Raw genomic sequence first — 12,498 nt, 5'->3', positions numbered from 1 at the left:
CAGCACTTTGAACACCAGTGTTCTCCCATGCCCACCCCGGATCATTAATAATGTGTATGTAGTTGCTTTGTGGGGCTCCAACTTTCACTGGGTAAACCCCCAACGCCCCCCCACACACACACACACCGCCACAGAATTGCTATAAAAAAATAAATCAGTTTTTGAATCTGCATATTATTATTCCACATCCACTTTTTGGTGTAAGCATATTTCGATGCTTGAATCCAAGAAGAGACCCCCGGCGTGGACTTTTACATTTGTGGTGTTATGTTAGCGCTCAAAAAGTTTTGCATTTTGGAATTTCAGATTACTGATACTCAGCCCGTTAAAATAAAAAAAATTCACCACACAAAACATGCATTTAAGGTTGAATTCAACTTTCTTTTATAAAAATATGAATTATATACCCACTGCTAGACAGAACAGTGATAAATTTTACATTATGTTCTTCTTACCAAAAATTCTTGACAATCACAACAAAAGGCCAAATTTGCAAAGGGAAACACATTCAGAGAAATTCCATGAAAAGTATCACTCCAGATAGTGCAGCTTTAAAATTTACTCCATTCAGCATCAGATCCGCCATGGACGCCAGCCAATGAAACACTTTCTATGAGGAAGCAGCATACGCTCAAGTCCACTTCTTTTAAAAGCTGCCACTGGTTCTGGACTTGCAACTCCTGTGAAGCAGCAGTTTTGCCAAGTCATTAAAAAAAAAAAAAAAAAAAAGTTTTTGTACAGAGTGTTTCTTTTTACACCTTCACTGAACGAAAACTGTAGTAATCCTCTCATAATTCATCTTTAATGTCATCTAGATCTACATCACTCAAGTCAATGTCCTCTTCTATAGGGAGCTGAAAAAAAAAGCAAATGTTGATCAGTCAGGTGAATCTCTGAAGTAGGCATCTATTTATCCGTTTAAACTACACATTTGAAAAATGATCAGATGCCATGGACGGGCCCCTCTCCAGGACTTTAAAAATGGATTAAGAAGGACTGAGAATGCATGCATGTACGTAACTGTGTGTAAATGCGCCATTTTATTTGAATCATACCATTATTTAACCCAGAAAGCAAAACATTATATTAAAAATTCCTTGATTACCACTTATGTTTTAAATAGTTAATTTAGCTATTGTTTTAAAGTGTTACCTCTCCATCTTTGCCATCCCATTGTTCAACTCTATTAATCTTTGGAAGTGCTCCACCTCCGACTGTAGCTGTAGACCCACGGCCCATTGAAAGATCCCTGTGGCAAACAGTAATGAATAATGTAAGTTACACCAGTCCCAAGATAATAAAACCAGAAAAGGTCCTAGAGAAGCATAGACCTGGGATGGATTTTTCAAATTCAAATTGTGTTATAAAAATGACATGTATAACAGATTTAAATGTTAACAAAGCAGTTAACAAATGATCATTACCTGAGAAATTCATGAATCCCCTGCTCACTGAAAGATCCCTTTAGGAGAGCAAATTTCATTTTTCTGCTGTTGATAGCAGCCATGGCAGGATACCCAAACCCTCCAATGCCTAATGAGGACTCAAGATCCATCTGAGCACCAGCTTCTGTCCAAACCCACCTGTAACAAGAACACATCAAGTTATTCACTTTAGGCTGGTATGCACATTATCCATAGAGGATCAAATCTATGCAATTAATTCTCAAGAAAATATTGTAAAGCTTTAAAAATGAGTGCTGAAGTTTCAAAACCACAAAAATATGCAATCTTTAGGTTAATCTGAGAAAAAACAAAATACATTTTACATTACACACACACACACCCACACACACACAGTGTGAAAGAAAATAAAGACAAACTCTAACTACATTAGCCCTTGATTAATATACACAATGTGTATGAAGTGTTTTTGTATGCTTTTCACATTAAAATATAGCATTTATCTTAAAAGTAGCACGAAGAGTTCAGCAAACAAATGAAGGGTGCATGAGCAACAGGGAGACTGAATATTCTAGGTGATGATAAAAGAAAGTGGTTAACTGTAAGACTTGATAGTTGTCACATACACAGGAATTCCATAGAAGGGTAAGAGCTGAACTTGAGATACAGAGAAGGTCAAATGTAGCAGAATGAGACTTTTATTTAGGTGTATAAGCGTGTAAGCTAATGAACCAAGGAGAGTAAATGTCAGATGTTGTGAAAGCATTAATTCAGCACAGTTAGGTACATTCAGATGTTTGTAAATTGGGACTGGTCCCAGAGCCAAGTTACATTCTGTGACATCTCTGCTCAGGAAACATTCCCTTAACAGACTGTGATGGGGTGCTCCCTCTTCATGAAGAGAAATAAAAAGCATGAACAAGCATCCTTCTGCCTGGTTTGGATTACATATTTATTTGTTATCTCAAAGTGGTATTATGGCAACAGTTTCTTCCACAACACACACACAAACATATCATACAATGTATATACAATAACCAGAATAGAAATTTAAACCAAATATAATTAACTAAGCTGGTAATGTGAAGTCTTGTTTTGCTGCAAAGTTACTACACAAGGCAGTCATTTAACTTCAGCGTGGTTGCCTATACATTCTGTAGTTCATTTTGAAGCAAAATGTAATGGCTTTAAGAATGAATGCAAGGAAGTATTGCTTTTCAGTTAACATGCAACATTATGGTTATCACTAACTATCGCCTCAAACTGTCACTTTTGTAAACAAGGTGGATGATGCAATCATCATAAACACCCGAACAAAACATGATGCAATCTACAGTGGCATTTTAAAGTTTGTATAAAGGGCTATTAGTGCTATTTGTCGGTTATACTACTACTTCTTTTTTTAGGCCACTTTAAGTACATCCCCCATCCTTACTCTTTCACATGATTGTATTCCTTTCATAAATGCAAGCACACCTTAGGAAATGTTTCTCTTTCAGATCGTATCTTTAGATAAATGTGATCGTGTAGAGAGGCAGAATTTGACTTTGTTAATTTTTTTCCATTGAATAAATTATTGCAGATACACCATTTCTGTCTGTGGAAAATGTCTGTCCAACCATAGCTATTGCCCTGTTAGGCTGAAACAACCTAGGCATTTCCTATATAAGTGAATACCAGGCTCTGACATTTGAGAAATTTCCTCCCACTCCTCCTTGCAGAATTCTTTCAGCGGTGTGATGCTTAAGGGTGTCTTGCATGCACAATACATTTCAAACTCTTCAAACCACAGCATCTAGATTGGATTCAGATCTGGACTTTCACATGCCACTCCAAAACCCTTCATTTCTTTTCCAGCTTTTTCTTGGTGTATTTAACTAGTAGGTTTTTGCCATTGTCATGCTGAAAGGTTCATTTTCAGCTGAACGTCAATCTTCAAACTGATGGTCTCACATTACCCTCAAGAACCATTCGGTACAATGAGGAATTCATAGAGGATTCTGTGATGGTGAGCTACTCAAGCCAGATGTCACAAAGCAACTCCAAATCATAACATTTCCATTACCATCCATTACAGTTGGCATCAGGCTCTTCTGGTGAAATGTCTTCCTTTTAATCTAATTCTTTCTGCATAGCAAAGGTTTCCTCCTTGTACACCTCCTGTGTAATTTGTGCTGCCTGTGTCTAATGACAGAATCATGCACTTTGACAGCAACCGTGGCAAGAACTACTTGCAAGTCCCATGGTGTCATTCTTGGGCTCTTAGAGACCTCTTTCAGTATCTTACACTGTTCTCAAGCTTAACTTGCTGGGGCTGCCTGGTCTGGACAAGTTGTCAGTTTTCTGTAGTCTTCTCCACTATATTACGTTCCAGACAGTGGAATTGTTTGGAGTATTCTTTTTGGATATTAAATCCCTTCCCAAACTCATAAGCATCTATAATCTTTCAATCTCAGCATGGTGATAAAACACAATCAACAAACCAAACAACATTTCTAAGGTTTAAATAAATAAAACTGATTCATTCATGATCCTCTAATAATGTTCTCATCATTTACACCTAATCTGATGCACCCGATTCTAATTTGAAGTACTTGATGTAATAAATGTAGGGCAGTACTTATTTTTGTAATGTGAAATTTGTATTTGTTTATCTATACTAATAAAAGGCAAAGCCCTCACTGACTCACTCATCACTAATTCTCCAACTTCCCGTGTAGATAGAAGGCTGAAATTTGGCAGGCTCATTCCTTACAGCTTACTTACAAATGTTAAGCAGGTTTCATTTCGAAATTCTACACGTAACGGTCATAACGTTCGACAATGTTCGCCATGTTAAACTTTCTTATTTATGGCACCATCTTCACGAAATTTGGTAGGCGGCTTCCCTGCACTAACCGAAACCAACGTACGTACTTATTTCGGTGGTATGACGCCACTGTTGGCCGCCATATTGAACTTTCCAACGGTCTTTGTTAGTTATGGGCCCATCTTCAAGAAATTTGGTATGCAGGTTCCCAACGCTAACTGAATCCTACTTACGTACATATATACGTCCATAGCCTGCAGCTCACTCGCCGTGTGAGGCGGCGTAGGGTTCCCCATCCCCACGCCTCCCACGCAGTTGGCTGCCTGCCTATATAAGGCCATCCGTCGCTCTGGTCTCTTGCTTCGCCACGGTACTCGAGTCTCTCTGCTGATAACTGCAGCCTTTTTATTTAGTCCGCGGCTTCTCTGCCATTTTATTGTTCATTTATTACGATTATAGTTATTGTGTAGGTATTTTAGACTTTGTTCAGGTACCCATTTCCTTTATCATTCCAACCATACCCCCATTAACATGTCTATCGAGGTGATCACCATCGATCAAAGAACTGTCACTTACTGAGTCGTTTCCATGCCCGGAGATGGCGACTGCCTTTTCCATTCTCTGTGTTACATATTGCACGGCCATATCAGGCTCACTCTTGATATCCGGAGGAACATTGTGTCTTACGTATTGAATGACTGGCACAGGTTCAAGGTGTGGACTGATGACGGTATACTACACAGGAGCACTAGAAGAGTGAAATGCTTAAGCCCTTCACCTATGGTTCTGCATGTGAGTTGATGGCTGCCGCTGAATTGTTCGGTTGTCGCTTTCAAGTGTACCGAAAAGGCCAAATATTTTACACCTTTGGACAACCGCCAATGCCTCTTAAACATCTTGGATTCACAGGTGACGATTTGAGTAGTGGGCACTTTGATGTTTATGAATGTTTAAACTCTCAAAAGCTGGATGCGAAGTTATCGATGAAACCCATTCAATCAAACACCTCCAATTTCCAGTAAGGCTCTGCTTCGCAATGACAATAAGTCTCAGGGACAGACCCTACAAAAGGTTGGCATTGATTTGAGGCAAGATTGTTTTTCACATGGCCAACTATACGTTGCATACTCAAGAGTAAGCTCAGCGCACAGCTTGGTCATATTACAACCGGAGGGCCGAACTGACAACGTGGAATACAAAGAGATCTTTAAATTAATTATTGGTATATTTTCCCTCAGTTTAAAAAGGTTTACTTTTCTTAATAAAAATTTTAAAGCACTACTTAGCCGCTGCGAAGCGTGGGTATTTTGCTAGTTTAAATTATACAAGAGTACATAAGGTGGCATGATGTTTGTTATATTTTACCACCTTTACTGTTTAACCCCTTAACCGCTCCCTGCCGGATATATCCGGCATCGTAGCTTTATTGCTGACGCCTTACTGCCAGAATTATCCGGCACATTTGCCTGTGGTTATGTGAATGCCTGGCGCATAGTATAACTGACAGTTTGGCGTAGGTATTATTACTACGTTGTATTTCGACAACTCTGTGCTTGTATTGGCCGATCACGTGATGTGATTCGAAAGTGAAAGCTGTGAATATGGCGAAATGTAAACTGACTTCAAGTGAGGTTTTGCAGGCGATTTTGGACAATAATTCTGATCATGATTGTAGCAGTTCTGAAGAAGATTTTAGCGACAATGATGATCAGCAACGTGCGCTGCATGATACTGTGAATGACGGCGCATCGGATGATGGCGATGAGTGGGTGTATCCCCAGCATCTCAACTGGACTGCTGCCCGAGGTGAACTACCTTTTCTGCATCCGTTTGAGGCAACGTGTGGCTTTATTGTTGATGTAAACAATTACACTGCTGAGCAGTTTTATGAGCTGTTTGTGTCACCTGATTTGATCAGACATTTTGCTCATCAGACAAATCTGTATGCAGCACAGTTTATTGAGAAAAATCCCAATTTACCTCCACATTCCCGTGTTTGTGCTTGGGTAGACACTGATGAAAACGAAATGAAAAAATTCATTGGGATTTTGATGTTGATGGGAATAATCAGAAAACCAGATATTGAGATGTACTGGTCTACAGATCCTATGTATGCAACACCTATTTTTGCAGGTATCATGACACGTAACCGATTCTCTTTGCTGCTGAAATTCTTTCATTTGAATGACAACAGAAATGAGCCAGATAAGAAAGATCCAAACCGCGACCGCTTGTTCAAGCTACATCCTTTGATTGACCATTTATTTGAAGCATTTCAGTTGCCCTACATGCCAGGACCGTCAGTTACAGTTGATGAAAGTTTATTGTTGTGGAAGCCTGAGAAAAGGTACATTTTGTGTTTTATTATGTGTTTGCCCATTTCTAGAACTTGAACAACATTTAGTGGTCAATACTGCTTGAATAAATGTAAAAAATGTAAAAAAAATGTAAAAAAGTAAAAAAACGAAAATTGTTCAGATTTCGCCTGGCGTGGGGAATATTTAGGGAGTTGGTGGTTAAAGGGTTAAATGAAGAGCAAATCTTGATAGGTCTGCATATATTAAGAAAACATTATGGGGTGTACTTTTCACAATTAAACGTTATATTGTTTAAATGAATTTAAAATTGACTGTCACAAAAAGTAAGTGAATCATTAGGTTCAGCGGCTCAGTCAACTACACAAGTACAAACAGAAGCTAAAATTACTTTGCCTCTTTGTCCTAGTGATTATGCCAAGTAAACAAATAAGAGTCTAGTCTAGGGCTCCACTGATGTGGTTTGGCATCCAATTGTTTGAACATTTTTCAACAGTGTGCAAGAAGTCAAATAAAAACAGTACACAAGGTTATAGACTAATTTCCTGAAAAAACGTATAGGTGCCAGTAAAGGTTACTAGTCCTTTCTGTAAAATGCATCAGAAAAATATGGCAAAAAAAATCTATTTTGTAGTTAGCATCACACATTTTTTATTACTAACCTGTACAGGAAAAGTCATTAAATAAAAGCCAAACCTATTTTTTGAACTGGATTCAAATTTTTTACAGTGAAACAGATACTGTCACCCAAATAGCTATTTGTTTTTATATAACATGTCTCATGACAATTTCTATTTTATTAATGCCGGTTACAATCTATTTCTTAGTTATACAGTTACACACACACACACACACACACACACACACACACACACACACACACACACACCCCATGTGGGACACATCAGTAACTGCAATTTGGCTATTCAAACATTTGAATTTCAGATATTCTTAACATTTAAAATATGGACTAGTTTAATTTAAATAGATGTCTGTTCAATTGAATTTTCCACAGGACACGAGGCTTTCAATATATCTGCTATTCAAACTCTAAAAATTCCGCTAATTACATTTTCACAAGTTAAAATTATAATTATATACCTTTGCCTTAAACTTTAAAATGTTAAAACTGGTCCTCACTATGACTGGAAGAAATCGGATTTCTCAAACCATAAGCTTTATAGAAGTCAAACTATATACAGTGATGTATGTCGTGACTAGTCAATATTTAATTGTATATACAGTAACGGAAAATTGACTGGAAAAATAGATATTCAAGTTTTTTCAGTCAAGTAGCAAATCTTAATTCATAATTATGTCTAGTACAAGAAAAGGCATTAAAGCAGCTTGCCATACGAGAAATGTAAGGCATAAATGGTACCTGAAAGTTCACTAGTAAGATTTAATGACTTAACTTGTCCATGGTTGCTTTTCACTTTAACCAAGGCATAAAAATGAAATTGTCATTTTCAAATGTATCCATGCTAGTGAGAACTAGGTCTAAAGACAAACTTAATTTAGTGACTATATGGATCACATTTGGGTAAAAACAAACAAATCTGTGCAGGACAGAAAAATAAGTCTTCTTTAGAGGCAAAGCTTGAGCTTCTAACATCCACAGGACAGTAAGTGTAAACAAAAAAAAAAACCTGATATTTGAAAAAAGAACATCTGGTTGGCCCTACAAATTTCAAAAATCTTAATCTAGTGTAAAACAGGAGAAATGCATGAATAGCAGCTACCAGAAATCTCATTCCATAATTAAGAGTGGTGGCATTTTTTGGGTTTACAGTTGCTTTTTCGAGGTTTAACTTAGACGACTTGCTATCCAAGATTAAAACAGAAATTCAAGCTAAAAACAGGCTATACAATACTTATTGAATATTAGTAACCATAGGAAATATGTGTCGCAGCGTTCACAACAACGCAAACTGTTGTGCAAACTTAAATAGAATTTATAAATGATATATAAGTGATCAATTTCAAATAGATACGATTTACTTAACGAAATGTTTGCTTGGGTCATTTACTAAAAACTAGATTTAGGTCACAAAATGAAAATTGAAGGATTTACGAATTTGAGTAAAACATGCTTTACATGTTAAGTTAAACAGGCTACATAAACATGTCCTATTATACTATAAAGTAATCTGTTTAGGGGAAAACACATTGACATAAAAAGCCCAAGTCTCTCTGCCACATCGCTAATGACAAAATGTTCCACTGCTTGCATACATTAAGCAATGCAATTTTCTACAAGCATGAATGAAAATGCGTCACTTTATAGTAAGACATTTTATAAAAGACATAATAGTGCTTAATGCTTAAAGGACTTGGATTTAAAATATATGCTTTAGAAACCAAACAAACTAATAGAACTGGATACTGCTAGGAAGTTTCAGCCAATACAGCGTAATAAAAGATGTACAATTACAAAGAATTATGCCACTTCTTCCAATATACCCTTTGTGTGACAGGTCTAGATTTCATGCAGCGAAGGCTCAGTATATTTTATGTTTAACTAGGGGGCTCCGCCCCCTGCTCGCTTCGCTCGCCAACCCCTGGCGTTGGGGCATGACAAAGAGTGAGATGTATGAATTAGATATAGAATAGTGTGCAGGTTTGGATGATGCCTATATAAATACAAAATAGAGTGTTTGGCATAGAGTAATGTTTTATTGGAATATTTCTCTGTATACAACATTAGTAGTAAAGATGGTGTCTTGTCTTTGAATGAGTCTTCCTTGGCATGGATCATTTTTAATTTTAACTTTAATGTGAGATGAACGTCGAACACATGAGAAGGCAAATTAAACTTGTCCATGTCCAAAAACGGGCTCAGAGAGGTAGATGCCAACCTTGTCCATGGTTTGTCCTTGTGATTTGTTGATGGTCATTGCAAATGCAGGTTTAATGGGGAACTGTCGGTGTTTCAATGTAAAAGGTAATTCTAGGTCAGAACTCGTAAGGTCAATTCCAAGAATGAGAACAGTATTGTTAGCATGTGAATCTGAAAGAACTGTTGCTTGAATAACATCGTGTGTTATGGTGTTGACGACTAACCGTGTGCCATTGCATAAACCCTGTTTAGTGTTAAGGTTTCTTAATAGCATGATTATTGTTCCGTTTTTAAGGGTAAGGTTGTGTTGTGGTCATTCGTCCGGGTTAATAGTGTTCAAATATTCTAATGGGAAATTCAGATGTTCATTGTCGTCATCAGAGTCAACTTTGTCAGAGCTTAGAAAGAGCCGTGTCTCTCCAGGAAGTAATGAAATGACCTGGTTAATAATGTGATTAACATTAATATTTTTTGGACATAATATAGTGCGTTGTGTTAACCACATATGCGAAAGCAGTATGGGCCATTGCCTTTTGGTGGCCTGATATGTACTCCGGTAGATGCAAAAGCAAATGAACTATTGTAGGATCTAATGCAGTTCATAAAGTTTTTACTTTCAGGCACATCCTTAGTTAGAAGCTTCTGTAGATATTCAGGATATGAATGTAAAGGAAGCAGTCTAATCTGCCCCTTTTGACAACAACGTGTAAATTCATTATTTGTATTGCCAGTTGTTTCTTCTGTGAAGTTAAGTGAATGACAATGATTGCAAATGACATTCATTAATCCCAATGAATTTTCCTCAATAGTGGACTCATTATTGAAAGCGTTGTCAGCCAACTGGCGTAAGCGTTTAGCAGACGTCTGGTGTTGATATCTGCGACAGGTATGTTTTGCTTGTGGTGTTTGAGTGCCGCGTTGTTGCATGTCCATTATTTGTGACGCGCTATTTTTGATTTTTAATTGATCCGCCTCCGCTTTGCGCAAAGTCCGTTGCACTCTACGTCGTGCATTGTTTGTATCGTGCCTTGTCCGTTTTTGTATGTCGGTCAGTTGAGCTTTCTGCTTTTTGAGTCCTGCTTGCTTGTTTTCTGGCCGGTCATATGCGCGTTGCTTTGCTCCCTTTTTTGTATGTCTGAGACGCGAGCTCTTTCTTTTGAAATCGTGCTTGTTTTGATGCAGCACTTTGAGACGCGCGCTGTATGCATCTACGTTCAATGTGTCTGTTCATTTGGGCACGTCTCTGTAACGGGGTTACTTGAGCTTTGCGTTTTTTGATCCGAGACATTTTTTCTCACGTATTTTCCGAAGCGCATTGTATGCGCCGCCGTGTATTTTTTTGGTTTCATTCGTGTTCGTGTGTTTGGTCCCGTTATCCGATCCGAATCGTTTTGTACCCGTGACCGTGTATGCATGACTTGTTTGTTCCTCAGCGTGCGAAATATGTATAAGTAATAAGGAGGATCGCACTCAGTTAATATGGAGCCTTTTCTCCAGTTGAACGGTTAATAGTGCTTTATTTTAATGAGATCCACCTATGCTGCCTAGTGTGAAGGTTTTGAGATGACGTATGTTTAATATGGACGTTTCCTTTAGATATGTGGCTTTGGGTGTCACTTCTTATTGATTTGGGGGGGGGGGGGGGGGTGTGGGTGAGGATTGTTGTTGCGCGAGCGTCTTCTTTCGTTTTGTGTTCCAGGGGCTTGTTGAATCCCCCTCTTTGTGTGTGTCCCGTCCGTTGCTTGTAGGGTGTGTGGGGTGGTTTTGTGTTCTTTTTTTTTGTGTTTCAGGGGCTTGTTAAATCCCCCTCTTAGTGTGTATCCCGTCCGCCCTTTCTTGCGCCTGCGCAGTACGTCTTTTTGCAGCTACGGCCCATGGCCGGATGTGCCTGCGTCCATCATCCGGTTTAGCATTCTCGGTTAGTAATATGGATAATGCAGAAGTACTGTAAATGTGTCATACATGAATCAAACTACAGGATTTAATTTTTATTGATATATTTGCTATTTTACAAATGCAGTTTCAGAACTTGAGGTTAATTCCCAACTGTCCTGGGTAAAATAACTTTTCACTTTATTTTTCAATTTCAGATAAAGAGTAAATAAAAAATAAAATGGGCAGACTCACCCCCACATCTTTTTCTTGTATTTATCAGCCATTCGCCTAATGACATCCAAATATGTATTTCTACCAACAGCTCCTAAAAACAGTAAAAACAAACATATTAATCTTCAATCTATATAAGGTAATAATTTCTTGCCCATTGTAAATAAGTGCTCCAAAATAAATCCAGCAATACTGTTAATTCAATGTGCAATAAGCTAAGGGACTGCCCCAAGTGGATTAATACACGAGTTTAAGTGTTGCACAGAAAAGTGAATTAGTTTCAGCATTTATTACAAATGAGTTGGCAAGGGAGGCGTATTCATTGCCTAGAGAGAGACAGAGTGTGTGTGTGTGCACACATGTGCGTAAACACCATAGGCTTGTGAGTAATGCTGATCAGCACAGCTTTCAAGTGCAATTCTGTGCCACTGCTTTAAAAGCAGTTATTTTTGTCCATGTCTCAGTGTACCCCATCCCCTGGTCACTGTTACTGCTCCAGGTGCTCAGTTAGAAACTGCAAAAGATCCACCAAGCATTACAATATAGCACAATAACTTGCAGCGTATCTATTGGAGGGACATACTGTAGCTCAGACACGGTGTGTTTGAACAAAAAGTTCAATGTACATGGCAGTACAGTTTGCCCATAACTGCTAGCCATATGAAGGGGAAGGAAATTTCCAACCATTGGCTGGAAGTAAATTGGTGAAATAAGAGTGCAATTCTGTACTAAAATACAAGCAGATTCAGAAAAGGAATGGCTGGATTAAAGAAATTCTAGCTCTTATAATTTAATAATTTATCCTGCATCAACTTGACAATGCTTCAGAATAAAATTACAATTAAAGAAATACTTAAGGAGTTCCGTTTTTTTTTTTTTTTAATACAAGTGGGTTGGCACCCTGCCCGGGATTGTTTCCTGCCTTGTGCCCTGTGTTGGCTGGGATTGGCTCCAGCAGACCCCCGTGACCCTGTGTTCGGATTCAGCGGGTTAGAAAATGGATGGATGGATGGATGGATGAACTTT

At 38.2% G+C, this 12,498-nt stretch overlaps 1 protein-coding gene across 2 annotated transcripts in view; it reads right to left on the bottom strand.

Annotated features, from left to right (window-relative positions):
• Positions 1-360: 360 nt before the first annotated feature.
• pdia6 (protein disulfide isomerase family A, member 6) overlaps positions 361-12,498 on the bottom strand; it is a 28,426-nt gene continuing 16,288 nt past the window's right edge. For both annotated transcript variants that reach the window (XM_028796860.2, XM_028796861.2), the window contains exons 10-13: positions 11,494-11,566; positions 1,425-1,583; positions 1,153-1,249; positions 361-854 (exon numbers count right to left, since the gene is read on the bottom strand). In XM_028796860.2, the coding sequence (XP_028652693.1) occupies positions 789-854; positions 1,153-1,249; positions 1,425-1,583; positions 11,494-11,566 (395 nt within the window). In that variant the 3' untranslated portion in view covers positions 361-788. The remainder of the gene's footprint in view (positions 855-1,152; positions 1,250-1,424; positions 1,584-11,493; positions 11,567-12,498) is intronic.

Source organism: Erpetoichthys calabaricus, chromosome 3, assembly GCF_900747795.2.
Source record: "Erpetoichthys calabaricus chromosome 3, fErpCal1.3, whole genome shotgun sequence".
Classification (NCBI taxonomy): domain Eukaryota; kingdom Metazoa; phylum Chordata; class Cladistia; order Polypteriformes; family Polypteridae; genus Erpetoichthys; species Erpetoichthys calabaricus.
The sequence above is the reverse complement of the archived record's forward strand: the minus strand, read 5'-3'. Positions and strand labels throughout refer to the sequence as shown.